The sequence below is a fragment of the Vidua chalybeata genome, chromosome 6 (genome assembly GCF_026979565.1).
Source record: "Vidua chalybeata isolate OUT-0048 chromosome 6, bVidCha1 merged haplotype, whole genome shotgun sequence".
Taxonomy (NCBI): Eukaryota; Metazoa; Chordata; class Aves; order Passeriformes; family Viduidae; genus Vidua; species Vidua chalybeata.
This window is the reverse complement of record NC_071535.1, coordinates 45,411,431-45,435,991: the sequence shown is the minus strand read 5'-3', so window position 1 is coordinate 45,435,991 and position 24,561 is coordinate 45,411,431. Positions and strand designations below refer to the sequence as shown.

At 46.6% G+C, this 24,561-nt stretch overlaps 2 protein-coding genes and 1 non-coding gene across 4 annotated transcripts; 1 reads left to right on the top strand and 2 right to left on the bottom strand.

Annotated features, from left to right (window-relative positions):
- Positions 1–279: 279 nt before the first annotated feature.
- RPLP2 (ribosomal protein lateral stalk subunit P2) lies at positions 280–4,916 on the bottom strand. Of its 2 annotated transcripts, none has more exons than XM_053944920.1 (5): positions 4,809–4,916; positions 4,248–4,371; positions 2,507–2,555; positions 839–937; positions 280–397 (listed from the first exon to the last, which is right to left on the bottom strand). In XM_053944920.1, the coding sequence occupies exons 2-5, from the start codon at positions 4,368–4,370 to the stop codon at positions 321–323; spliced, it is 348 nt and encodes a 115-aa protein (XP_053800895.1). In that variant the 5' UTR covers position 4,371; positions 4,809–4,916; the 3' UTR covers positions 280–320. The 2 variants fall into 2 exon arrangements, with proteins under 2 accessions (XP_053800895.1, XP_053800896.1); XM_053944921.1 differs by lacking the exon at positions 4,809–4,916 and adding an exon at positions 4,572–4,671.
- Positions 2,240–2,372, bottom strand: LOC128790343 (small nucleolar RNA SNORA52). Its single transcript, XR_008431710.1, has one exon. It is a non-coding gene; the product is annotated as a small nucleolar RNA SNORA52 (small nucleolar RNA).
- Positions 4,917–9,610: 4,694 nt separating the features above from the next.
- On the top strand, positions 9,611–24,150 carry PIDD1 (p53-induced death domain protein 1). Its single transcript, XM_053946463.1, has 15 exons — positions 9,611–10,041; positions 11,829–12,242; positions 12,904–13,107; positions 13,973–14,027; positions 14,208–14,409; positions 15,062–15,190; positions 15,498–15,677; positions 16,225–16,372; positions 17,344–17,479; positions 17,712–17,862; positions 19,149–19,272; positions 19,620–19,738; positions 20,154–20,261; positions 21,214–21,416; positions 22,135–24,150. Exons 1-15 carry the CDS (start codon positions 9,768–9,770, stop codon positions 22,370–22,372), a joined length of 2,685 nt encoding a protein of 894 aa, XP_053802438.1. The 5' UTR covers positions 9,611–9,767; the 3' UTR covers positions 22,373–24,150.
- Positions 24,151–24,561: the final 411 nt, after the last annotated feature.

The following is a 24,561-nucleotide window of genomic DNA, read 5'->3' as shown; positions in this document are numbered from 1 at the left end:
CCACTTCACTGAGTAACCAAGAGCAAAATAGAATGGAGAAGGCTAACATCAGGGAGATTCAGTTTCCACACACTGTTTAAGAAACAGCAGTGTCAAAACAAGCATCCAGGTTCACACAAGCATTGCCATTTCCTCAGTACTCACAGAGCTGAGTCCTATAGTCTGTCAGAAAATTCACACACCTATTGCAGAGATAAAAATCAAAGCTGTGTCAGAGCCATTTCAAGAATAGCTGAATCCAAGAGCACTTGCATGGTAATAATAATAAACACAAAAACATTTAAAACAAAGAATTTTAATAACTTCTCTATAACAAATAATTAATCAAAGAGGCCGAATCCCATGTCATCATCAGATTCTTCTGATTCCTCCTTCTTCTCTTCTTTCTTCTCCTCAGCTGAAGAAAAAAAAAAGACCAAGTGAATAGTCAGTATTAACATTGCACCACAGATTTTCAAGATACAAGTTTTGGTGGTCTCAGCTCCCCTGCCTACTGGTATTGGAGCCTCCAGGCTCCAATAATCCAATAGGCAGGTTCCAAAAAATTTCATTCCCTTTCAGCAACCAAGTAACACTGAACAAATACAGACACTATTGTGGCAGGAATGTGCTTTATACCACCAAGTCTCTTTAGTTCTGTTTTTAGCAAGACCAATCTAAGGCAGACAAAGAGCAAATGCTTCTGACTGTCCAAAGGAAAAGTAACTGTTCAGTTGACATTTCCATCACCTACTGAACTGCTGAAGTGGAGAAGCCCTAATATGTTGACTCAGTTGTTAAGCTGTTACCAGAGACAAAAGGAGTTGCCTTGGAGCCACGCCTCTCCACCCACACTCACCGGCAGCAGGGGCAGCAGCTGCGGCAGGAGCAGCAGAGCCCCCTCCAGCAGAGACTGCCACGGCTCCCCCAGCCGGCATGCTGGCAAGTTTTCCATTACCTGAATGGGACACAAGAGAAGGTATTTATTTACATGTTCATCCCAAGCACAGAAGTTAGGGGAAATGGAAGAGTGCAGGAAAAAACAGATCCTGTCTCATGGACCGAACTGGTCACTATCTGCTGAAAGGAACAAGAGGCTGCATCCATGATAAATATAAACTGTTCTGTGAAAAACACTCAGGAATTTTAAGATTCACAAAGGCTTATCCCAAGAACACTGGCAGCATATTATTAGTAAGTTTTCTTCTGTTCACAAAGTCTTTTTTCCAAAAGCTGTCATAAAAATAGCAGCAAACACATCCAATTTCACACACCCACATTGTTCTCTGAATGCAGCACAGCAGCCCAGTGACAATGTACCTCAAAAGTAACATATTGGCAGCACTGGCTTCCCCTGCTCCTTTTTTTCCCCCCCTTTAAGGATAAAGAGAATTCTGAGGGCATAACTGGATCACACTTAAAGGAGATAAAGGAAAAGACTGATTTATTTATGGCAAAGAGTACAGTATTTTAAACAAATTCCTCAGCACCCTATGAACCCTATTGCATCTCCTTTGAGATTTCTGATTTCTGCTCGTATTTGGAAAGCCAGCTAGTTCTCTGGCCTCTTGTCTTTCACATACCAAGGCTCCCTTGGCATTCAAAGGTCACGTACACACTATGTTTGCCTGTATTCCAGTTTCTGGGAATCAGTTTCTAAATAATTCCCAGTTACTTCAAGATCTAATTAAACTAGCAAAGTAAACAAACATGTTTCATATGCATGTATGTTCTAAGAGACAATTTATTTAAAGTATTACAGAAAGAGACAGCGTGTGTTATAACCACGAGTATAATAGCTCTCTCAGGTCTTTCAAACCACATAGATAGAAGTGTCCAGTGCCTACCTCTGACAGCAAGGCCAGGCAAAGTCCTGGCTACCTTTAAACAAAAACATGCCTGCAAATTCCCTTGTGCCTATACACTTACATTCATTAATCAGAAACCTTTGCTCTACCCCAGCTCTGCTTTACTTCAGCCCTATGACCCAATCAATTAATGTAATAAGTTCCAGCCTCAGTAAGAGCACAAATTTCTATGGAAATCAGCCCTCAGAGTTCTGTCTCAGGGAAAAGGAAATGCTGGACTCTGAGAGCTCTACAAGAGATGTGCACTGGAGAGGCTTGTGCTCATTGCAGAGGTGGAGCTGCACCCCAATGCCAACTGCCTGTTCCTCTTGCTTTACATTGCTGGTACACACAAGTGGGTAAAACACAAAACATCTCCTAGAGACCCCGAAGGACAGCTCAGTCTCTTATCAAGATGTCCAGAAAACTACATCATGAGCAGACTACCAGTAAGCTCACACATGCTTCAGTTCTCCAGTTTAATGTGGTCCACAAGCGAAACCCAGCAGGTACTAGCACTGACCTGCAGGGAATTAGAATGGACCTGATTCCACTCAATTCAGCTGTGATCCACGATGCTGAACAAAGAGTCTGTGACTTGGTAGCAATTTCATACTCTCAGGTCTAGGCTATCAAAGTAACAGAGGCAACTACCTGGGTCACTCAGAGACTCTACTTACCCTGGGCAATTACATCTTCAATATTTTTTCCATTCAGCTCACTAATAACCTGTAAGTTAAATTTAGAATGTTAGAGTTTCCGAACAGCATAAGAATAAACTACATTTAAACGAATAGTGATAAATCATCATATGCAGTACCTCCATCCTGCTGCTTATCTAGCCCCAAATTTCCTTACTTCTCAGTGCCAGGAACAGAACATTGACATGAAAACTTCAGCTAAATCTTTAATACTTTAAGCACTTTCATGAAATCTGTTACTGAATTCATAATTAATCCAATGACCTTGAAAAAAAGGATACAGAGCTGTGCAACCAATTAGGAAGCCCCACCAAGAGTGTAAGTCACTGAGGGACTGTTTACATTTCTTGCTCAACGTCCCCTGGGAGGCTCTGAAGCACTGGGCTCTGGACCCAAAACCACAAAGTCCCATTCCTTGCTCCAACAAATGTTAAAAGCCAAGCTATTGTATCCTTGCCCTGGAACACAGAGTTCCAACTTTAATTTTAGGACCATTGTTGTATAACCAGGGATGACAAAAGCAAAACACAAACCCCAAAACTGCTAAAGCAAGCACTTAAAAACAATGCTCCAGAACTTACTGGTAAGTCCCAAATATGAGGAGTCAATGACCAAAGCTAAAGGACTTTAGCCAAGAGCTTTTTAACAGGCTTCTGCTTATACAGAGCATGGAATGTGTGAAATTATGTGCCTGCATGACTGCTCCATCCAGGAGAAAGGTGCTTCTAAGACTTCACTACATTTATACAAGCTTAAGATACAATCCAAAAATTACAACCAAAACAGATTCCAGAACAGCTTTCCAAATATTGGAGGATCAGAGAAAGCAATTCATTTATTAAGGTATTAAACCTAAAGGAGCCAAAACCAAATGACCTGGCATTTAAACAGGAGCACCACGAGTTCAAACCAACATTCCAAATCATAGTAAGGATGCTGTCAGCTCATCCAACCCAGTCTCCTTGGGTTTATGGTAAAATACTGGGAAAATACTTTCTTTTTACCTTTACCTCTCTGGAAACACTTCACATAGGAGTATGTGACAAGTGATAAGATCATTTTATTGGTTCTTGTTTTTTTTTTCCCCATCACCAATTATTTTAGGTCCACAATGCTGAAGATCTATTATATCACAAGAAACATTATAAATAAGACAATCTTTAGAAATCTGTTTTTCAACACAACCACTTTCATATTAATTTCCAAAATCTTCCTATGCATTATCCTCAGATACTTTTAATCTCCATGTTAGGATTAGCCTGTGTTTCTTGGTGAGGAAACAAACGCTCCTTTGCAGTACACTAAATAAGAATGTATTACTGAGCATAAGACCTTCAAAAGTGTTAGCTCTGAATCAATACTGATCGAAAATAAGAAGTGAACCATTTTCAGTGCATCCTTATATGCAGCCACCATCTCAATGAGGATGATTAGACTGAACTACCAGAAGTCAGCAAGAACTGACAGAGACCTTTGCATAGGTATTGAACACATTCACCATCTTTGCCGAGGTATTGAATAAGAAAGCCAGACTTTCAACAAAAGTTGTAAAAACTTATGATTGGCTCAGCAGCGATTACAAATCACACTGGTAAGGGTCAGCAAATGTCTGAATAGCATAGGAGTAGACCAATAGGAGGCAACAGGAACACTGAAGCCAAGGAAACAGCTCCAATGTCTGGCACTGGCTGGGACATCTGGAATTAAGAGGCAACGCCACCTTGTTCATCCGTTCATCGTCCGTCTCGATGCCGACGCTGTCGAGGATCTTTTTCAAGTCCTTGGACGTGGGGGACTCGTTGCCCCCGAGCACGGCGAGCAGATAAGCTGCGACGTAACGCATCCTGCAAGACAGGAGAGTAGAGTTTCAGCATGGCCGAGTTCCGTATGCTCGGAGCTCATCCCTTCTCCCTCCGGGCCACAATCCCTTGGCTCCACTCCCAGAGGACCCGAGGCCCGCGAGTCCGCGCTCCGCAGACTGTGCCCGCACGGGGCCGGCACGCGGCGCCCCGCACACGCTCCCGCCCGCGCCGGCACCGCACACCTCTCCCGAAGAGAGAACGAAGCGGCAAGGCGGCGTTGTCCCCCTGGCGTCCGCCTCAGCCCGTCCCGTCCCTCCGCTAGTCCCGGCCAGGCGCAGGCCGCGAGAGCACATGGCCGCCGTTCTCCGCTCCTACCCCCCGCCCCGAGTGATCTCGCCCGGGCCCCGCGGCGGCGGCGGGCTGGCGCGGGGGGGCCGGGCGGCACCGCTGCCGCGGAGGGGGGCGCGCCGCGCGCTTACCTGGGCGGCGGCGGCGGCGGCGGCGCGGGACAGCGGCCTGGGACGTGCGCGCGCGAGGGCAGAGCGGCGGCAAAAGGAATGGGCGGGCCCTCGGCAACGCCTTCTTCCTGCCACCCCTCAACATCGAGCGCTGCCATTGGATCGGAGCGGCGGGCAGCGCGCAGGCCAATGGGGAGCCGCGGGTGCGGCCGGTGGCGCATGCGCAGAGCGTGGCTGCCCGTCCTGGGCGTGTTGTGCGGTGTTGTCGTTTGTGCTGGGATGGTTGTGGTTCCCCAAAATCACGGAGTCACAGAGTGAATGAGATTGGAAAACACCTCTGCGATCATCGAGTCCAGCTGAAACAGAGATTTTTAGACTTAAGTTAACAAAATGAATTAAGCATTTATAATTTAGCTTGTAGAGTTATGTGTTGAATTTTAACCTTTTACTTAAGAAACCTCTGCCTGGTACAAAGGGCATAGGAAAATGCAAATTTCTGAAGCTTCTTGCATAAAGAACAATATTAGAAGAGGCAAAGAACCCAGATAAAGAAGCTCCTCTGTCTCCAAGCCTATCAAGACTGACAGACGTACTCAGATAAGCACCAAAGGACCAAAAGCGCACGCGCAGAGAGGAAAAGTTCAAAAGTTCAATCATGAGGAAGACCACAATCTTCAGCCTCAGGACCACCAAGAGACCCCCGTACGACCACCACAGCAAACCACGCGTGCCCAGAAGGGCGTGGACTTATTTAGCATGAGAGGCGAGGACAGGCGGGGCCAGGGGTTGAATACGCATGAAAAAGTTGTGCAATGTATTGCATATGGAACATCTTTGAGAATAAAAGTGTGGGTCAGACTGAGGCTCGGGGCACAAGTTTTGGAGAACTATCTCACTTGTGCCGGGCGCTGACATACATACCCACTTCATAACTACCCCAGGTTGTGGAGTCTATTTATTTATTCTGCGTATCGCTTCACAGCCTCTGACCGAATACCATTCTGTCAACTAGAACATGGCACTGAGTGCCACATTCAGTCTTTCCTTGGACACCTCCAGGAACGGTGACTGCACCACCAGCCCTGGGCAGCCTGTTCCCATGACTGACCACTCTTTCTATGGAGAAACTACTCCTGATGTTCAACCTAAACCTCCCCTGGCACATCTTAATACTGTCCTCCAACTCTGGAATCCTGCCCTGGCCTGGCCTGGCCTGGTAGGGTCAGCACAATCCCCTCCATTTGTCCCATGAGTTGGGTTCTGCCACCAGGTGCACGTCAGGCAGATCCACACACAGAGTCCTCATATTTGTTTATTTCGCAGAGATGGGCAGTGGGTGATGAATCCAGAGAGCCAGTCCCTGGCTCTGCACATTTCTTCATGGAAAGGGTGGTCAGGCATTGGAAAAAACTCCCCAGGGAGGTGGTGGAGCCATTATCCCTGGAGGTGTTCTGGGAACAACTGGACATACCAGTTAGCTTTGGTCTAGTTGTCATGGTGGTGTTTGGTCAGTGGTGGAACTTAATGATTAGGGACGTGGTCATCCCTCTGTACTTGGCACAAGTGAGGCCACACCTCAAGCCCTGTGTCCAGGTCTGAGCCCCTCACTTCAATACAGACATTGAGGTGCTGGAATGTGTCTGGAGGAGGACAATGGAGCTGGTGAGGGGTCTGGAGCACAAGTCTTGTGAGGAGTAGCTGAGGGAGCTGGGGTTGTTTAGCCTGGAGAAAAGGAGGTTCAGGGATGACCTCTAGCACTCTGTAGAGCCACCTGAAAGGAGGTTTTAGAAAGGCAGGGGTTAACCTCTTCTCCCAGGCAATTAGCAACAGGGCAAGAGGATATAGCCTCCAACTGTGTCAGGGAAGGTTCAGCTTATACATTTGGAAGAATTTCTTCACAGAAGGGGTGATTAGACATTGGAATGGACTGCCCAGGGCAATGGTGGAGTCACTCTCCCTAGAGGTGTTTAAGGAAAGACTGGACGTGTTACTTAGTGCCATGGTCTAGTTGACATGGTGGTGTTTGGTCATGGGTTGGACTGAATGCCCTTGGAGGTCTTTTCCAATCTGAATGACTTTGTGGTTCTGTGAAATACCTCAGCTCCATGTGGATCAGCTTCTTCCACACTGGGTGACAGAACCCACTTGTGGGACAGCGCACTGAGGCAAGGCACTCCACAGGAGGGAAAGGGCTGCTGTCCTGTGCTGGGAGGCTGGGAGGTGGTAATCCTGTGGCAAGGTCTCGCCATGGGATTATGGGAGTCACCACCTGTGCTTGTTCACTTGATTTCCTGCGCTGAGGAAATGAATAGAAGTAAAAGTTAACACTGTGCTGAAACCCATTGGACCCAAACAAACCAGGAGTGCTGGTTCAGCAGCAGAGCTGCATGTGGGCTGTGGCTGTCCCTTCCTTGCTGCCCTGGGGGTGCCCCAGAGATCCCCAGTGTTGGGGCTTCTGTGGTAGTTCAGGTGCTCTCAGAAAACAACCAGGCTAAGAGTGTTAAAACTGAGCCAGAGCTTGGAGCAGTAGTCAGTGGTTACTGTCTACTATGTGTAGGAAGAAGAATTTCCCTCAGCCGTGTGCAGCTTGCATCCAGAGTCCCAGAATGAATTCAGTTGGGAAGGTCTTCTGAGATCATCAAGTCCAACCTGTGACCAAACACCTCCCTGTCAACTAGACCATGGCACTAAGTGCCACGTCCAGTCTTTCCTTAAATACTTCCAGAGACGGTGACTCCACCACTTCCCTGGGCATCTCATTTTAATGCTTGAGCACCCTTTATATGAAAAAATTCTTCCTGATGTCCAGTCTGAACCTGGACACGAGCTGGAGAGCATGTTCTCTTGTCCTGTCACTTGTTGCCTGGGAGAAGAGGCTGAACCCCACCTGGCTACAAACTTCCTTTCAGGGCAGCCCCAGCCCTGCGCCCTCTTAGGCTCGTAGCCCCTGCTCCATTTCTCTCCCTGGATTTGTATGGAATGAGCACAACACCCGAAGCTGCCCGTGCCTCGCGCTCCCTTGGAGCCTAGGGGAGCCGAAACGGGACGGGCTGCGGTGCCGGGGCCGTGGCCGTGTCGGGAAAATCTCCTTTCATGCCCTTGCTGTGGTAGCAGGAGGCCTGGATACGGTTCCCCATAGCATCCGGCCCATGTCCCGCTGCCTCTGGCACCTCCCCCGTGCCGTCCCGCCCCGCCCCGGATCGCAGCGCAGCTCCCGAGAACTTTTCAGGAAGTGGCGGGCCCAGCCCAGCCGCGACTGCCGAGTGCCCGGGGCCGGTGCGGTGGGGTGAGACAAGCGGGGCCGTGCTCAGCCGGGCAAGGGGCGCGGCTGCGGCTGCTGCCGGGGCCTGGACAGCGGGCGTGGGGTGACGGGGCCAGGGGCACAGAGTGCCGCGGACAGCCCGGCCCGGCTGTGTGTGCCCATGCGCGGGGTGTGTGTCCATGTGAAGGGCTGTGTGTCCATGTGCGGGGTGTGTGTGTGTCCATGCGCGGGGTGCGTGTCCATGTGAAGGAGTGTATATCCATGTGCGGGGCTGTGTGTCCATGTGCGGAGGTGTATGTCCATGTGCAGGGGTATGTGTGTGTCCATGTGAAGGGCTGTGTGTGTCCATGCACGGAGCTCTGTGTGTCCATGTGAAGGGTTGTGTGTGTGTCCATGTGCAGGGCTATGTGTCCATGTGAAGGTCTGTGTGTGTGTCCGTGTGAAGCGCTGTGTGTCCATGTGAAGGTGTGTGTTTCAGAGTGTCTGTGGCACCATGTCTATCCATGTCTGTTGCCTCTGAGGCTGCCTCTGTGGCTTCTGGAGGTGCCCTCTGGTTCCTTCACCACTGACAGTTTTACAAAGCTATAGCTGATGGACTTTATTCTTACATGTGTCTGTAAGGGGGCTGTGTACATGTTGTGCACAATGTCTTTGTAAGAAATGCTCACCTTTATACTAAAGCAGTAGTTTCATTTTATCCCATTGGCACTCAGTTTCACAAACCAGGTTCAACGAGGACCCAGTACAATTTGTGAGCTGCCTCTGGGCTGTGCTTCCTCTTCTTGCCTTTACATTTATGTCCTTTTAGAGTGAAGCATTTCTGCCCTTTCAGGGGATGACACCTCCCCCAGACTGTGCCTTGGGAACATCAGTGCTGCCATGTCCCACAGGCTAATAGTAAAAGCACTGCTCCTCAGGGTGTTGCTGGGGCATTATCTTCTTTCTGCTGGCCTCGGACTTTAGAGCCAAGTTTGTTATAATTCTGCATCACTCAAAGGAAACTTCTATTTACCAGTTCGATCCATGGCAGGGTTAACAAAGAGCTCCTGATATTCACACCATGAGCTAGTTTAATTGCCAAGCTCAGGAGGTGTTACTCCTGCACCACCAACATGCCTTTTCTAACCCTGTTGCTGGCCCTGACATGTTTTCTCTGCTTTCTCTGCCCTTTGTCCATTTGCTTTTATCCCATTGACACTGGTTTCACAACCGGGTTCGATGAGGACCTGTCACAATCTGTTAGTCACCTCTGGGCTCTGCTTCTGGCTCAGCTCTCCCTGCCCCAGTTTTCTTCTTGTAAAGCTTCCTACTAAGGCATCTTGAAATCTGCATTAGGCATAGGCATTTACATTTATGTCTTTTAAAGTTAATATTGGTCTTATTCTGATGGTGCATAATTGCTCCATTCCCTGCTGAGATGTTGGCTGGAAAAATTCAGAGGTTTTCTCTAGAGGAGAAGCCCCTGTGACATCTGTCATGCTGCATTTCCGTGCTCTTTGCCTCCAAAGCTTTCAGTAGCATGCATGTAATCTTTCCTGCCATCTTGCTGTGAGTATGAACTGTTTCCAGCCACTCTGGACTGGGGCAGGAGCCTTCATTTTGCACCTGTGTTCTTTTTCAGAGCCATCTTTGCTCCTCTCCTTGTCCCAGCTGCCTGGTGGTGCTGCCAGTGCCTGCCTGCCTGGCAAGTCAGAGCATGTCTAGACCTTGAGGATGAGATGCAGAAGATGGCAGAGCTGCTGGGGCTCAGGGATGAGTGTGAGGAGGGGACTGTGGGGGCTCCTGCCTTCGCTGGCTCCTGCCTTGCTGACAACAGACTGAACCTGGATGTTTATCCTGACGGCTGCCACCGTTTCCTCCAGCTATTCAAGGAGCAACAGGGAGAGGTGGTCCAGGTTGAGTTCCTCCGGCTCAGCAGCAATGATTGCCTCCTTGACACCACACTGGGCAGCCTTCCTCATCTGAAGCACCTGAAATCCCTGGTGCTTAAAGGTAAATTCTGGGGTCCATCACCATCCAGCTTTTCTAGGTTCAGATTTTTTGTTAATCCTTCTCTCCATATCTGCAGGACAAACTGCCCTTGGAAGTGTTTTGTTCCAGTGCCGCTTACCTCAGCTTTGGCTCAGCCTTGCTCAGAGCTGAATGCAGATTTCAACATGATGCAGCTTCTGGATTCATATTTCCTCTCTTTGTTTTTACAGCTGCCTGGGGACTGGGTTTTTGGAGTCTTGTTGGGTTGATGCTGCAGCATTTTCTATAGCCATTCTCTAGAAGAGCATTTTTGCAGTTATGCAAGAAGAGGGGGATTGAAAGGTGTTGAATCTTTTGGTGAATGTTCAGCCCCTATTTAGTTTTTGAAAGTATAATAAGCTGTCTTTGTTGTGTTTCTGTCTGAGTCAATCCATGCTTAATCCTTCCTTACTGTCAGTGACTGTAGGTTTAGCAAAGTTCAAGACAGACCAGAAAACGCTGTTCAACATTTTATCTAAAGTAGGACACAGGGTGTGCATGTAATTTGGCAAAGTGTAATAACTGTTAGAGCTATAAATATTAGATCATTCTTCGACTGTCTCATCTATTTATTTTGGTAGGATCTCAATACAATTAGTATAGTTTCTGTATCAGACTGAATGATTTGCTCTTTGGAAGGTAGAATTTTAAAAATAAATATTTGAGAACAAAAAGGGGGAGTTTCAGGGCAGAATTCAGGGTTTCACCTGAAAACTGAAAAGTCTGAGGTTTGTTTCTATATCTGTCATAAATTTCTCATGTGAATGATTTGTCTTTTCCCCCTTTAGTAAGGTGGCAATAACAGCAGTACCTTTTATCAGTCTTGTTTTGTGAGATGTACACACACCCTGAGCATTCTGAAGTGCCATAATGTAGTTCAGTAAGATCTTATGTACAAAGTGCAATGTGCCTATTTGGTTGTTCTCATTTTGTACCATTATGCAGCATAAAAAAATGTTTGGTGCCCTCTGCTGTATATGGATATAAATAGAAAACAGTAGAGGAGGAGGAGTATGAAACAATGAACAAGTGGAAAAGTTTGGAAATTTCCTTTTGTTTGCTCAAGTTATTTTCCAGGGGTGCAGCCCTTCTCTAATTTGAGTGTCACAAGCTGGGATACGGAACTTTCATTCTTCGCTCTCTGTGCTGTCTGCCCTACAAAATACTGAATTACCTACCTTTCTCCCCACATTTTCACTGCTTTTCTCCTGTCTGCCTAGAAAATACTGAATTACCTACTTTTTCCTCCCGCATTTTCACTGCTCTTTCCTCAGATGTGCCCTCCACTCTTGCAAGGGCAGATTTCAGTCCTCAGGGCTGTTTGCTTCTCAACAGAATGGATAAATCCTTGAGGGCAAGGACTGTTTCCTTGATCCAGAAAGCCATGTGTGTTGGCCACTGGTAGTGAGGAAGAAGTGAGGAAGGAGAGTGGGAGGCTTGGAGGTATATGGGCCACCCTGCTGAAGTGTGGTAAATGTGTGGGGTGGCCTGGCTCATTCTGAGCTTTGACTCCAGATGTGTTTAGCAGAGCTGTACTGGTTCACTGTGGCATCTCCTGATTTCATAACAGCTCTTCACTGTTACACCCCTTTCACTGATCAGGAAACTGAGGCATGGAGCAGAAAAGTCACTTCTCTGTGTACTTTGTGATTAGTGCTGCTCATTGTTATCAGTAACTCCCAATCTTGTGGATCTCTGTGCTGAGTCTCACATGAGGCTGGTGAGCTCTCCTGGTAGCATACTGACCTCCTCCATTTCCCTCCACCCAGGTGGCCTTGCTAGAGATGAGTTTGGTTCCTATCAGCATGGCTCCCTGACAAGCTTGCCACCAGACTTTGGGAACCTCAGGTGTCTCACCCATCTGGATCTCAGCTTCAATAGACTCTCCACCTTGCCGAGCTGCATTCTCCACCTCCCCAGCCTCCGTGTGCTCCTGGTGAGCCACAACAGCCTGGTGACACTTCCTGAGGACTTTGGCTGTCTGAGTAAACTGACTTTCTTCTCTGCAATGAAAAATCAGCTGAAAGACTTACCTCAGAGCATTGGGGAGCTGTCAATGCTGCAGGATCTGGATCTTTCGGAAAATGCTTTGGAATTGCTCCCTGAAGAAGTTGGGAATCTGCACAACTGCACAGAGCTGGATCTCTCTGGGAATCGCTTATTAAGCATCCCAGAATCCCTAGGTATGTATTTTACTGGGGAAGAGAAGGATATGGGCTTGCCAAGCTTTTGGTACAACCTCTGAGACCCTTGGTCTCTATCCCCAGAGTTGTTAGCATAAACCATTTTATATTGGAGCCAAATGGAAGGGGTATCCAGAAGGATCATGCTTGGTTCAGTCAGTGCCTTTGAGTATTAACAACTCTGGATCACACTTACTGTTTCTGTGAATCAGCGACATTGCTGAGATTTCATTACAATTTACAATGACTGAGGATCTGGCCTGGCTTGTTTTGGGTAGCAGAAGAGTTGAGGTTTGATGGGATGAGAATCTGGGCTTGAAATCACACTGTTCATTGTGGACCAGTCCACAGAACTGGGCTCTGACTTCTACTGCCCAGCTTCCTGGGTCCTGTATTACTTTGTGACCAAGGCTGTTTTTGATGCTGTTACAGAAGTGTCTTACACAAGTAAGCTGAAAAGGAGAGGACAGAGGAGTCTGTGTTGCCTCTCAGCTAATTCCTTGCACTCCTTTATTTTGTGAGCTAAAGGGATGTTAAGCTTTTGTGCTTTTCCCTCATTATGTGTGTGTTTACATGGGCTGAGGAGGGAGGGAGGGTTAGAGCTGATATGCAGTGCAATTAACAGCACGGATGGGGGGTCACTTCTTGTTCCAACCTGCAGCCAATTTGAAGTCTCTGCGTCGGCTGCATCTCCACAGCAATCTCCTGGTGACAGTCCCTGCCTCTCTTGCCAGCCTGCCCAACTTGTCCAGACTTGATCTGCAGAACAACTGCCTCCGTGCCATCCCTGCTGAGATCCAGACCCTGCCGTTTGCGCATGTCCGAGGCAATCCCTTGGGAGAAACTGAACCATCCCCGCAGGCTGGTAATTGCAAGGCTTCTGCTGCTGTGTGTTCTGCACAGCTGTTCCCTCACTCAGCGCAGCAGGGTGTAGATGGGTTTGGATTAGAGAAGACAAGCAGGGGGGGAATCAGTTCAGCATTTATTTCTCTGGAATAATTATTAAGTTGTAAGGATACAGACAGTATTAGTTATGGTTTTATGAGGCCTATACCATTCTGAAGGGCTCAGAGGTCCCTGGAATTGGGATTTCCTGGTAGGGTTTCACAGTGGAAGTGAAAATGGGACTCACAGGAAACAGATCAGGAGAGGTCCCTAAAGGGGTCCAGCCTTTTTAGCAGAGGTGAGCACCAGTTCCTGGACTTGCTGTTTGGCCCTAAGGCTTTGGTGGCTCATGCTAGAACCTCAGAGAACAGCAAGAGGTCATTCTGCTGTGCAGTCACCTCCTGCTTTCCTGAGGTTCACAGGCTGCAGAGGAGCAGCTCTTTGTCCAAGATGAAGGTGATGAAATGAGCAGGAATCTGAGCAGGGTTTCCCAGTGGTGCTCATGTTCACAAGAGCAAGCACTGATTCCCAGGATGGCCCCAGCAATCAAACATGGCCCTGAGAGCTGCAGAGGAAAACTGAAATATTTTCGAATTCCCTCTGCTTTTGAGTTTCCCTGGGGGAGAGCCAGCATTTTCAGTATGTCCTGGGACCTCGAGGCCACATGCCATCCTCTTGCTGCAGTGTGTTCTGGGGCCCACTGCAGTGTGACCAGGATTCCATTAGTGACTTCTGTCAGATTAGGATTAAGCCAAAACTGTTCAACCTTTCTTTGTCTACCTTGGTTTAAGTAAGGTAAGTAAGGTCTGTCTCCTTCTCCTACCCAAATCTTCTTATTGCCACAGATAAATCCAGTACTGGAAGGCTAAAAAGATTCTTCCTTGCATCAGGAGAGGGCAGGTAAGCCTCTGTTATTAAGAATTTGTATTACAGACAAGGTGCATGGTGGGTATTGCAGGAATGTATAGGAACCTATAGCCTCAGTAGGCCAGTAAAACACAAGTATGAGATTCTTCTGTTGATTTTTGGAGGGCAGAAGTCACTGCACAGTGTCATAAATTCATGCATGTCTTCTGGAAGCTTTACTGTCACCTCTGAAGGCTGCAGAGTGGTCCTGGCCTGTGGCATCCATTTCTACTTTCCGCCGGGGGCTGCCTCTGATCCTCTGCGGATCCACTTCCGATCCTTCACGCCAGATCCGCAGTGGGTAAAGCTGAGACACCATGATGTCCTGCTCAGTAGAGTCCTGGAGCTGCAGCCTCATGGGGTCCAATTCCAGCAGGTGAGGATACACCCAGGTCACCTCCTGATGAATCTGCCTTTGCAGTAGCTCAGTAGATTCTTCTGAGAGTGCCTTTTGGGACCTGTGAGACAGTTACCCCCATCCCTGGTGCTTTTAAGTAGCTGCAGGACTGCCTCTCATAGAAGCACTGCTGCAGAGAGAAAGGACACAGCCTCTGATACTGTGCTGATCTGGCACGTTTGCCTTCCCCACTGCTCCTGATGGAGCTGAGCTATAACCTTTCTCACTCACATCCCCCCTGCTCTACCAGAGAATAAGTCTAGCATCTGGCCTTAGCCTGAAAAGAGAATGGTTTGCATCCTTCTCTAAAAGTCTGATTGTGTGGTTTGCGTTCAAGCTGGGGAGTAGTCACACCACCTACCAGCCCCATCATGGCTGACAGTAGCTCACTGCAAAAGTTGCTTTGCCCTTTTGTGCTCAGAAGCTGCTGAACCTTTCCTGCCATCACAGTCCATAGCAGACCTGACATTTCCTGTCGGCTCCCCAGAGACTGCAGGGCAGAGCAGGTTCTTTGATTCCCTGCATACAGGCCATGCTCTGCCCTCCCTCGTCTGCATAGGAAGCCACAATGCAGAGCTGGCCTTGGTTTTATCCTTTCAGTTGGTGTCTCACAGGAATGCTTTTTTGCCAGGAGGTGCAGATCTGGATGCCATATGTCTCACCTCAAACCCCTCACCAGCATGAGGTTGTAGTTCGGACCTTCAGTGGGCAGAGCTGGACTGATCTGAAAGCAAGAGTGAAGCAGAAGAGAAAATCAGAGGTGAGCAGATTGAAATTACCAGTGACACACTTTGGTCCTGTTCCCCTCTTTGGTTGTGTCCAGCCAAGAGTGAACCTATTTGAAATATCTCATGAGTTGTGTTTTGACCAGCTGCAATAAAATTTAGTGGATTTCAGCTCCAAGTTTCCTCTCTCATGGAGGTGTGTCTCCTGAAGTTGATGAGTTGCATCCTGCCATGCTTCATCCCTGATCTAGTACTTTCTTCTGCTTGGCTGGTACTCATTTTCCTGCCTTTATTGTATTAAGTTATATGCCTATATGTTTTCTTCTTTGTCCTCTGTCATAGAAGTGTGTGGCCCACTGTTGTGTCCTTCACTTCTCTTGGTTCCTTGTTGTGTCTCGACTTGTGCAAAATGAATGCAAAGTGCCAGCAGAGGGGACATTGCTCTTTTCCAGTGTGGATCCAAACATCAAAGTAATCTTTCCTCCTGGAGTCACCAAAGAGCCTCGTAGTGTCAAGCTGCAGGTATGCATGCTTTTTGGTGAGCTCTGGTGCAGCTGTTTTCTTGTGTTCAGTACAGAACCAAGCAGAGATGTCTGCCCTAGGGTAAATCATGTCTAGACGTGGTTGCTTCATGGACTCACCCATCTCAGATCACCTTCTCTCTTCACTTCCCTGCAACATGGGCCTTGCTCTGTGCTGCCCTGTGTGGGAAAGGGATCTCCATCAGACCAGCTGTTGAAGGGAACACAAAAAGATTTTGCCTCTTTTTCCCTTGCAAAACTAACCCTAGGAAAACAGCTCAATGAGAATTGGGTGTGGTGAGGGAATCTAATGTGGATCTAATTCTAAAATCACCCCACTAAAATGAATTGTTCTGTAGAGCTGCTAGATGCTCTTGTAATACTTTAAGTCCAGCCCAACAGGTTGCCAGACTTCAGCCAAGGCTCACTGTGCTTTATTTCTCAGCAAATAAATCTTGCTGGGCCCTGCAGCAAAAGAGGAACTGAGTGAGCAGTGTGGGAATTTGGTGCCTGACTGCTCTGCTCATTGTGCTGTCTGCCACATCCAGGTGCTGTCAGTCTCTGCAGAAGAGATAGAGGAAATCACAGCCAATGCCGGGTGTAGAGCCAGTCCCCTGCTCTACCTCTCCCAGGACTCCACGGTGGATTTTCTCAAGCCAGTGAGAATTCAGCTGCCTCTTCCACCCAGGGTCACAGGTCAGCTTATTCCCAAAACTGACAAAGGGAAATGCCATATTTGGAAAATCACAAAGGGGAAGAGAGAATTTTATTTGCCTCTCCTGTTGTTAATAAAGCTTGCTGCTTTTCCTGCACGAACAGCAAGGTGTGTCTGCTGACTGTGTGGTGGTGCAGAGCAGTGGGAGCTGAAGGTAGTTCAGGTCCATCAGATCAGACAAGCTGGGAGAATGGTCTTGGCAAAAGGATTTCTCTGCCAAACGACATGTGTATTTTAACTGCTGGTTTTACTATGGTGGATTGGAGAGGCACTGAGGAGATGCATTGTAAAAGGGCTTTGATTCATGATTGGGAATAGCTTGAAGCAAGAAATGAACATGCTGCTCCAGGGGTCTGCTTTCTCTTTTCCTTGCACAGGAATCAGCTGCTGAGCCACTGCATTTAAAAATGTATGACTGTATGCTGAGCCACATCCCACTCTGAAAACTGCTAAAAACAGCCTCAGTCATGCCAGGGATTCCTCTGTTTGCTGAGTACCCTCAGTCTCCTTACTCATATTTTCTTAGACCTCTCCCGGTTTTCTTGTGAAGAAATACATGGCCTACATTATTATATCACCTGGTATTTGTATGCCTGAAGTGCATCAGGATTGAAAAGTCTGTGACATGTACATTAGAAAGAGGTAGAACTTAATTAATAACCCTAGATTTTAGTGATGAGAATTATCTAATGAATCTGTTGGTGGGAATGAGCACACTATCATTTTAACTCTGAATATTTTGCCAGAATATCCCAAAAGCAATGGGATAGCTTGGTCCTTTTATTGCTGCTCTTCTTTGACCAAAGTTCAGTCCTGGATGCTGAAGAGAAGGCTGTGAACCTTTATTTGGTGGCTTTAAAAAGTAAATCACCCAAACCTGTGGCTGGGTTTGTAAAGCCATGAATAAAGGTTTCTGCTGCATATAGCATCTCTTAATCATTGGTCTCCTTAGGGCTAAATTTGGATCGGTCAAGGCTGCATATACTCCATGGTGACCTGGAGGGCCAAATCTGGAATGACATCACCAGTGAGGTGGTGCTGGAATTCACCCATCTTTATGCAGTGTTTGAAGTCACTCACTTCTCCTGGTAAGTGCAAGATTAGTCCTGAGGAAAAGATGGGATGTTCCTCTGCCTTGCTTTTCCAACACTCTGACCAGAGGCCGTGACATTAACTCTATCTGTTTCCTTTTCCTTTTGCAAGTCAGGCCCATTGTAGCACTTTGTCTCTACCTGTCATTCTTTCCAATCATGTGGGTATGACACTGCCACCTTTCTCTGGGTAGTGTCCCTCCTTTTTTTTTTAATTCCTTGTCTCCAGGTACTGGCTGTGGTACACCACCAAGACCTACATTGGAGGCATTGCCAAGAAGGTCTATGAGCGGCTGCGTCTGTACCAGGTGAACTTCATAGCGCTGCAGAAAAAGAGGGATCCCGAGCAAGTCCTGCTACAGTGTGTCCCCAAGCACAAGGTCTGGTCTGGGTTGCACTGCCTTTTCCTGAGCTTCCCAGACTTCCCTTTGTAGGATGTAAAGGCAGCAGTGCACCAAACAGTCCTGTTCACCACCCCAGAGTCATGGCTGGGGTATGCTGTCACCACACTGTTGGTGCTGTAATACTGACTCACAGGGAGCTGGGGGAAGAAAAAACTCATTCTAGCAGTGGTAAATGCTATGCATTGATTTCTTCCCCTGCAAACCCTGAGGACTGGGCTGCTAAAATCAGCTGAACCACAGATACTGGCCATGTATATGCTATTATAATCCAGCAAACATGAGGTAAAACATGTTGCCTTAAATTTAAGTCAAAGTTCACACGTCACTTGTCTGACATGGGCTAGTGGTGTAGGCAGCAGCAGTGCTTTGTTTGCAGCTGGAGTGGTTAGAAATGGTAATTTTCCTTATGTTCTTGCTGTTCTCAGTTCAAGCACTGTGAGTTTATGTGATAAGTGTGAGCTATTCTGGCTGACTTTGTCAAGGAGGAGATGGGAAGTCCTCACACATTCTTTTCTGCTGCCTCTTCCTAGGCGTATCAGCCCTCAGCAGTGTTGTTTCAGATTAGTGTGAGTATGAGTATGCAGCTGTGGAGAATGTGTCCCTTGGCAGGCAATGCAGCTTGGTGAGGTGAGGGTTATTTTATCAGACTGCCATTACTGGGCTGCATATCCAGCTCTGCATAATTCTCTACCCTGGTTGCTCCTTCTCTTTACCTGTGCTCCTGTATTGAAGTGACCTGTGGACACAAACATCTGCAAGGATTTTTTATATTGGGTTCTGGGCTAAAACTGACTCCAGATGAGGCATCAATGACACTCAGAGTGAGATGGTGGTTTGGGTCTGTCTGTAATCCTGCTGAGAACGGTCATGGAGTGAGAGAGGTTTACTGTTATAAATAGAAAGAAGAATCTAACCTGACTCTTGCACTGCCACTGTGATCACAGGCTACAAATCCAAAATGAGCTTTCTGGTGTCCTCAGCTGTGTGCTGCTGTAGCATGTGTCTTTTTGCAGTGAAAATGTATTTGAACAGTGAGTGGGATATGGTAGCAAGTAAATCCCTCCTTGTCTTTGATGTTGAAAAGACCTGTTTAAAAGATAGAGACAGTGCTGAAAAATGCTTTTTTAATGGGTCTTTGTTCATTTGTTTACGTCCTTTTCATGTAAAATAGTCTTCCCTGTTAAAGGTGAGAGCAACATCACGGGTATAGAAACATGGGTTGGTCAGATGTGCTTCTGACCAAACACTGTCTTCCTTGTCAGGTTGACCCAGTGCTGAAGAAGCTGCAGGATCGCTATCGAGGACCTGAGCCATCTGACATGGTGGAGATGTTTGAGGGAGAGCAATTTTTTGCAGCTTTTGAGCGAGGCATCAGCATTGATATGGGTATGGCAGTCCTGGGCTCATTCTGCTCCTACCAACCTCCCTCTTGTCCTGCTCTGGCCCTAGATGTGTTTCTGCTGTGGTTTGTACTCCTCCATGGCATTCCTCTGTCTCCAGCTCGCCCACTACTCACAGTAGCCAGCCCCTGGACATTGAACTTGTCACATTCTCTGGTCACATAACCTTTCTGTCTACTTTTCCTTATGAAAGTGCTGTTTGCAGACTTTCATTTCTTCTCATACTCTTGTAAATCTGCAGAGGGCAATAGCCAGGTGGATTTATTTTTATGACTGATCTGCTTCTGCACACTTTTCTCCACAAGCTGAATGCTTCCTGCCTTCTCTGCACAGATCGCCCTGACTGCGTGGATGGACGTCTCTCATTTATTTTTTACTCCCACTTGAAGAACATGAAGGAAATCTATGTGACCTCCTCTGTGGACAGAAAAGGCCAAGCTGTAAAAGGCCAGGTGAACAACCAGTTACACTGACTTCTTGTTTCCTCCTTCATCATTGCTTTTACAATACTCATAATAATCTCTGAGTGCTAGACATAACTCTTTTCCTACCCTCTTTCTCTGGCTTTGCATTTCACTGACTAAACTCTGAATAATCAAGAAGTGTAATCTTGAAGGATCACTCATCACTTAACTGTCTGACTTACATTCCTGCCATTAATTTTTGGGGTGCTGGCAGAAAGTCCAGCCTTTGTGGCAGAACCTCAGTGCTTCTCCCAGTTACATATAATTGAGAGGCCATATTTGTGGGCTGAGGATAGATGGGAATGCTGAATTCATTCTTTCCCAAATGGAAAAGACATGGTGCCAATAGGCTGGGCCACTGTGTTTGAATCAGAGCCTTACTGCATGCTTTCTCTTTGCAAAGGTCTCTTTCTACCGAGGGGCAATTCCAGAGAGCATCCCTGAAGATGCCAACAAGAGGAGAAAAGGTCCAGACTCCCTCTGGCTTGCTACTCTGCCCATCAAACTGCCTGTGAGTTGTCTCCTACAGAAAAATTAATCTAGATGGGGCAAGAGCATGGCATTTCTGATCAGCTAATATTGTGTCCTCCATGAGAAGGCATGCAATGAATGACCACAAGAAATAGCTGCCCAGCCATGTCATGGTGGAGATTTTGCACTCCCTGTGAGCGTGCTCTTCTGAAACGAGAACAGGAAGAGCTGGGAGTGGTCTCAGCTCTCCTGCTCATCTTGCCTGTCAAGCACAGGCTTGTTGGATGGGCGGTCAGAGAGTCAGAGAGAGTGGATCCTGTGAATAAATGAGAATGTAGTACGCAAGGAAGCTTGCTGTAATTAAGGGAAGTGTCTGTTTTGTTTATAAATTTCTTAGTCACACAGCTCATGCAGCAGGAAGAAAGAAAGGAATAGAATGAGGTAGTTATGCTGGATTTGAACATAGACACTGAGTGTAGGTATTCTGCTGTGAGCTTTAAAGGCTGGGCTCTATGTTACAGTGAGAAATGCAACTTTTGCTTACGGAATTTAAGTGATATTTGAGAAGCCTAAAACAATAAATACCTTGGTAGGCTGAATACTTCCCTTCCGATCATGTGTGATGATCTCACAACCCTTTCTGATACACGCAGCCTCAACTACAAACCTAGACTAAGTGCTCTCTTACTGCTGAGGCAAATATGCTTCAGGGATGTGGCTTATTTTAAACGGCTCTGTAAATGCAGGAAAGGAAATTTCCGATGTGACCTACGACTGTGAGCATTACAATTTGATATTTTCCTGAGGCAGTGAGCACTGCTGGTCGCTGCTAGTGTAAGTCTTCCTTGCTTCAAACAGCCTGACCCTTCAGCCCCAAGTACTTCCTTTCTCCCCAGCAGAAGGAAGAAGATTTCACTGTGGAGACTGAGTGGCCAAACACTGTCCTCTATGTAAAGAAAGAATATTCTTTCTCTCTCTTCTTTGTGACACAGCAACTGAAACTCCGGGATGAGAACCCCGGTCCCCTGTATGGCTTCTCCTTCCCTCCCTTAAACCTGGGCAATGCTGAGACTGGGTACCTGACACAGGCAAACCTGCTGAGCATTGCTAGGCGTGTGGGAGCTGACTGGCAGAGCATCGGCCTCAACCTGGGCCTGACCTACCAGCAGATTGAGCGCATAGGATACAATAACAGGTGAGAATAGGACACAGTAATCAACAGTGATGCATTATATATGTCTGTCCATCTATCTGCAGTGTAATAGTATTAATCAGTGCTTGGCTGGTTGAAAGTTCTTCCACTGTAATTGTTTCACTGGATTAAAAATGGGTTGACTAATGGTTCTTCTGAAAATAATACCTTTTATAATGGGAAACTGATTATGTTCTCTTGCCATTATGAAATAAAGTTTTTTGTTTGAAAATCAAAATCGGGAAATAGCAAACCTGATGAGCTTTGTAGTTCAGCTGAGTTGCATTCCTGTTTTGTTCTGTGATCGGATTCCTGGCCAGACTCCATCTCTTACAAAGAGAAATGATCTATGGCTTTAATAGTGAATATCATTGTTATTCAGAAAGAGCTTGTGGTACATCACGGGATATGCAGCCTGACCAAAAAGCCAAAGCAGTAGGAGAGAATTAGACTTGTTATGATCAAACTGGTGTTCCTGTGAGGAAATTATATTCAAGAGCAGAGTGCCTTAATTTGATACTTCTATTAGGAAAATATTTTATAGAGAAGCATTCATGCAACTCCTGTATGCTGGGTAGGAAAGAGGGAGGCCCACTGAGTGCTTTGTGTGTTTGGATGGCTTCTTTAAGACTCTAGCCATGGCTGGGACTTAGGTAAGGTCTCTTTGGTTTGCTACTCAGGAGAGCATGTTGGTTACTTCTGTCTTTTGTCCTTTCTTCAGAGAGGACCTCAATAAGCAGATCCTGGACATGCTTTTCTCATGGGCTCAGCAGAACTCAGAGGATCCTGACTGTGTGAGCAAGCTGATTACAGCCATGAAAGAGAGTGGCCGCCAGGACATTGCTGATGAGGTTGAAGCCATCATTGAGCTGGGGCAGCAGAAATACAGTGAGTCCATCCGCCGGCTGGGCCTGGAGCAAGAGAGCAGCACTGAGGACTCTGCAATAGCTATGATTTAGCACCTAGCAGAGAAAAATGGAGTTTGAATGGAACCCCTCTGTGTACCCAGAGTGATGGTGCCTGGGGACTGCTCCCTCCCTAAAGGCCAGCATCTTCCTGAGGAGCTGGGCATTGATTCTCTCGGGTCTGTATTCACATGCCACTTCTGCCAATCCCAGGAAGTTTAGAGTGCATTTATGAACATTTTTTCTACTTCCACTTTGCAACTTTGAACTTTAGCTTTCAGAAATGTGGAGAAATTTAGAGACTGAAGTGTCTGTCTGTCAGCTGAGTAGTGGCTTAAGTAGTGTTTGATGAGTTAACACAATGTTACATGTATTTATTTATAACTTATTCCTGAAACTGGAAACACTGGGTGTGAGCATTTTGGTCCATTTGCTCCAGTGCTTGATAGGAGAGTGAAGGCGCAGTCATGTTATGAAGGCCTGTGATGTGGTGGGGACTGTTCAACCATTTCTCTTAATGATGTGTTCTGCTCACATGAAAATGTGATCTGTATTCCCCATCAAAATGTTTTCTATTTTTTCCTAATCTCTTCCAATTCCCTTAAGTCCAAACAAAACCTAAGTATTTATGGGGAAGAAAGAAGAAACTGATTTCTAGAAAAATTACTCTTTTTTTTTTGGTTTTGCTCCAAAAGCTATCATGAAACAAATAGCCTGCTGCACCTGCAAGCACCTTTTTAGATGACACCTACATACTGCTTTGTCTTTGACAAAGTTCCAGGTTTATTTTATTAAAAAAAAAAAAAAAGTCAAAATCCATGACCTGTTCTGGGAGACTCTGATTTAAGTGAAATTAAAATTTCCCCTTGCAGTTTCCAAGGGGTAGTCGTCACATCTTCCCAGTGAAATGTGACTGTGTAGTGGTGAAGGTGTGACCCTTCCTGAAGTTTGGTGAAAAGCATGACTTTAATTTGCATTTTAAAAACTGGTCTGACCAGCTGTGAAATAAGGCACTGTTGTGTGTTTGGCATGAACAATGCTGAGCTAACTTCCCAGTTTTTCAGCCTGAATATCTTGTATAAGGCTGGAAGCATTTGCTGCTTTTTAGCTGCTCAATGATTTATTACTGAGGTTCCCTTCTCTTCCTCTTCCCCATCTCATAATGGCCCTCAGTTAAAGACCCACTAATGACAGTGGAAAATTACATGCAAGCTTTTTGAAAGACTACTGTCATTTAAGTAAATTCAAGTCTTTCAAGACAGGTTTGAATTCAGCATAACTCTTTAAACATTACTTAAAGGGCTGTTCTTAGTCTGAAAAAACAAAATTGTGTTTCAAAATGCCAGGTTGCACCACCCAAAGTCAATGTGCTGTCACAGGTTGGATAAATCCTGGCGTTTTCTTCCCCTCCTGAAGAATCATCGGTTGCTTCCCTGATGCTGCTTCAGACCTGCCATCAAGATTATTGAAAAAGAGGCATAAAATCATTCTGCTTTTTCTCTCATTTAAGGCTGTTCTAAAATCTCAGGCTACAGAGTGCTTACTGTCCAGTCCAGAGCACTGGACAAGGACTTGCAGATTTGAGTTGGCACCTTGGGCCTAGGGACTTCCACAGACCTGGTTTCTTAGCTTGTACTGCCCCAAGTCTCATGCTGGGTTCAAGTCAGCAGTGCTCTTTTGAATGTATATTTTCTCTTGTATTCTCTGTCATATGTTATTGTTTGTAATTTTCATAGCTACCAACAAGGTATTTTTGTTCTTTCCTCCAGTTTTGGAGAGATGCATTTGAGCATATTGCTCTCACTGGGAATAAAATCAGCATTTAACTCTTCCATGGTCTGCTATTCCTTAAATGCCTTGGGTTAGATGGAGACTGGTCCCTTTAAACCTGCTGGCAGGAGAACACAGGTGAGCTTGGCTGTGCTGTGCAAAAATGGGAGAAGAGCTCCTGTTTGGATACTGCTGGTTGCAAAGCACAAGACAGACTGCATCTGCGTTTATGGTGTCCCTGGAGGGTGGCTTTTCTGTAGTGGGACTAAATCAAGAAACACAACGTTCAGGGAATGAGCTGAGGCTCAGGTGGAGCAGGTCTAGAGAGCAACAATGCTAATCGAGAAGGGACAGTGTGTAGGGTAAGCCTGTCCTCTGGTGAAGGTGCAGGAGAAGTCTACAGGAAGCACAAGGTAGCATCCACAGCTACAACAGAATGAAGCTTGGCTGCACTTAGCTTTCCATTTGTGATA

Coding starts and splice junctions, on each gene's coding strand:
- RPLP2 (XM_053944920.1), bottom strand. CDS start 4,370: ATGCGTTACGTCGCAGCTTATCTGCTCGCCGTGCTCGGGGGCAACGAG. Junction 2,556..4,247: donor ACGATGAACGGATGAACAAG/GTGGCGTTGCCT, acceptor TTTAACTTACAG/GTTATTAGTGAGCTGAATGG. Junction 398..838: donor AGCTGCTGCCCCTGCTGCCG/GTGAGTGTGGGT, acceptor TTTTTTCTTCAG/CTGAGGAGAAGAAAGAAGAG.
- PIDD1 (XM_053946463.1), top strand. CDS start 9,768: ATGCAGAAGATGGCAGAGCTGCTGGGGCTCAGGGATGAGTGTGAGGAG. Junction 16,373..17,343: donor TCTTCCACCCAGGGTCACAG/GTCAGCTTATTC, acceptor TGGTCTCCTTAG/GGCTAAATTTGGATCGGTCA. Junction 17,863..19,148: donor AGTGTGTCCCCAAGCACAAG/GTCTGGTCTGGG, acceptor CTTCCTTGTCAG/GTTGACCCAGTGCTGAAGAA.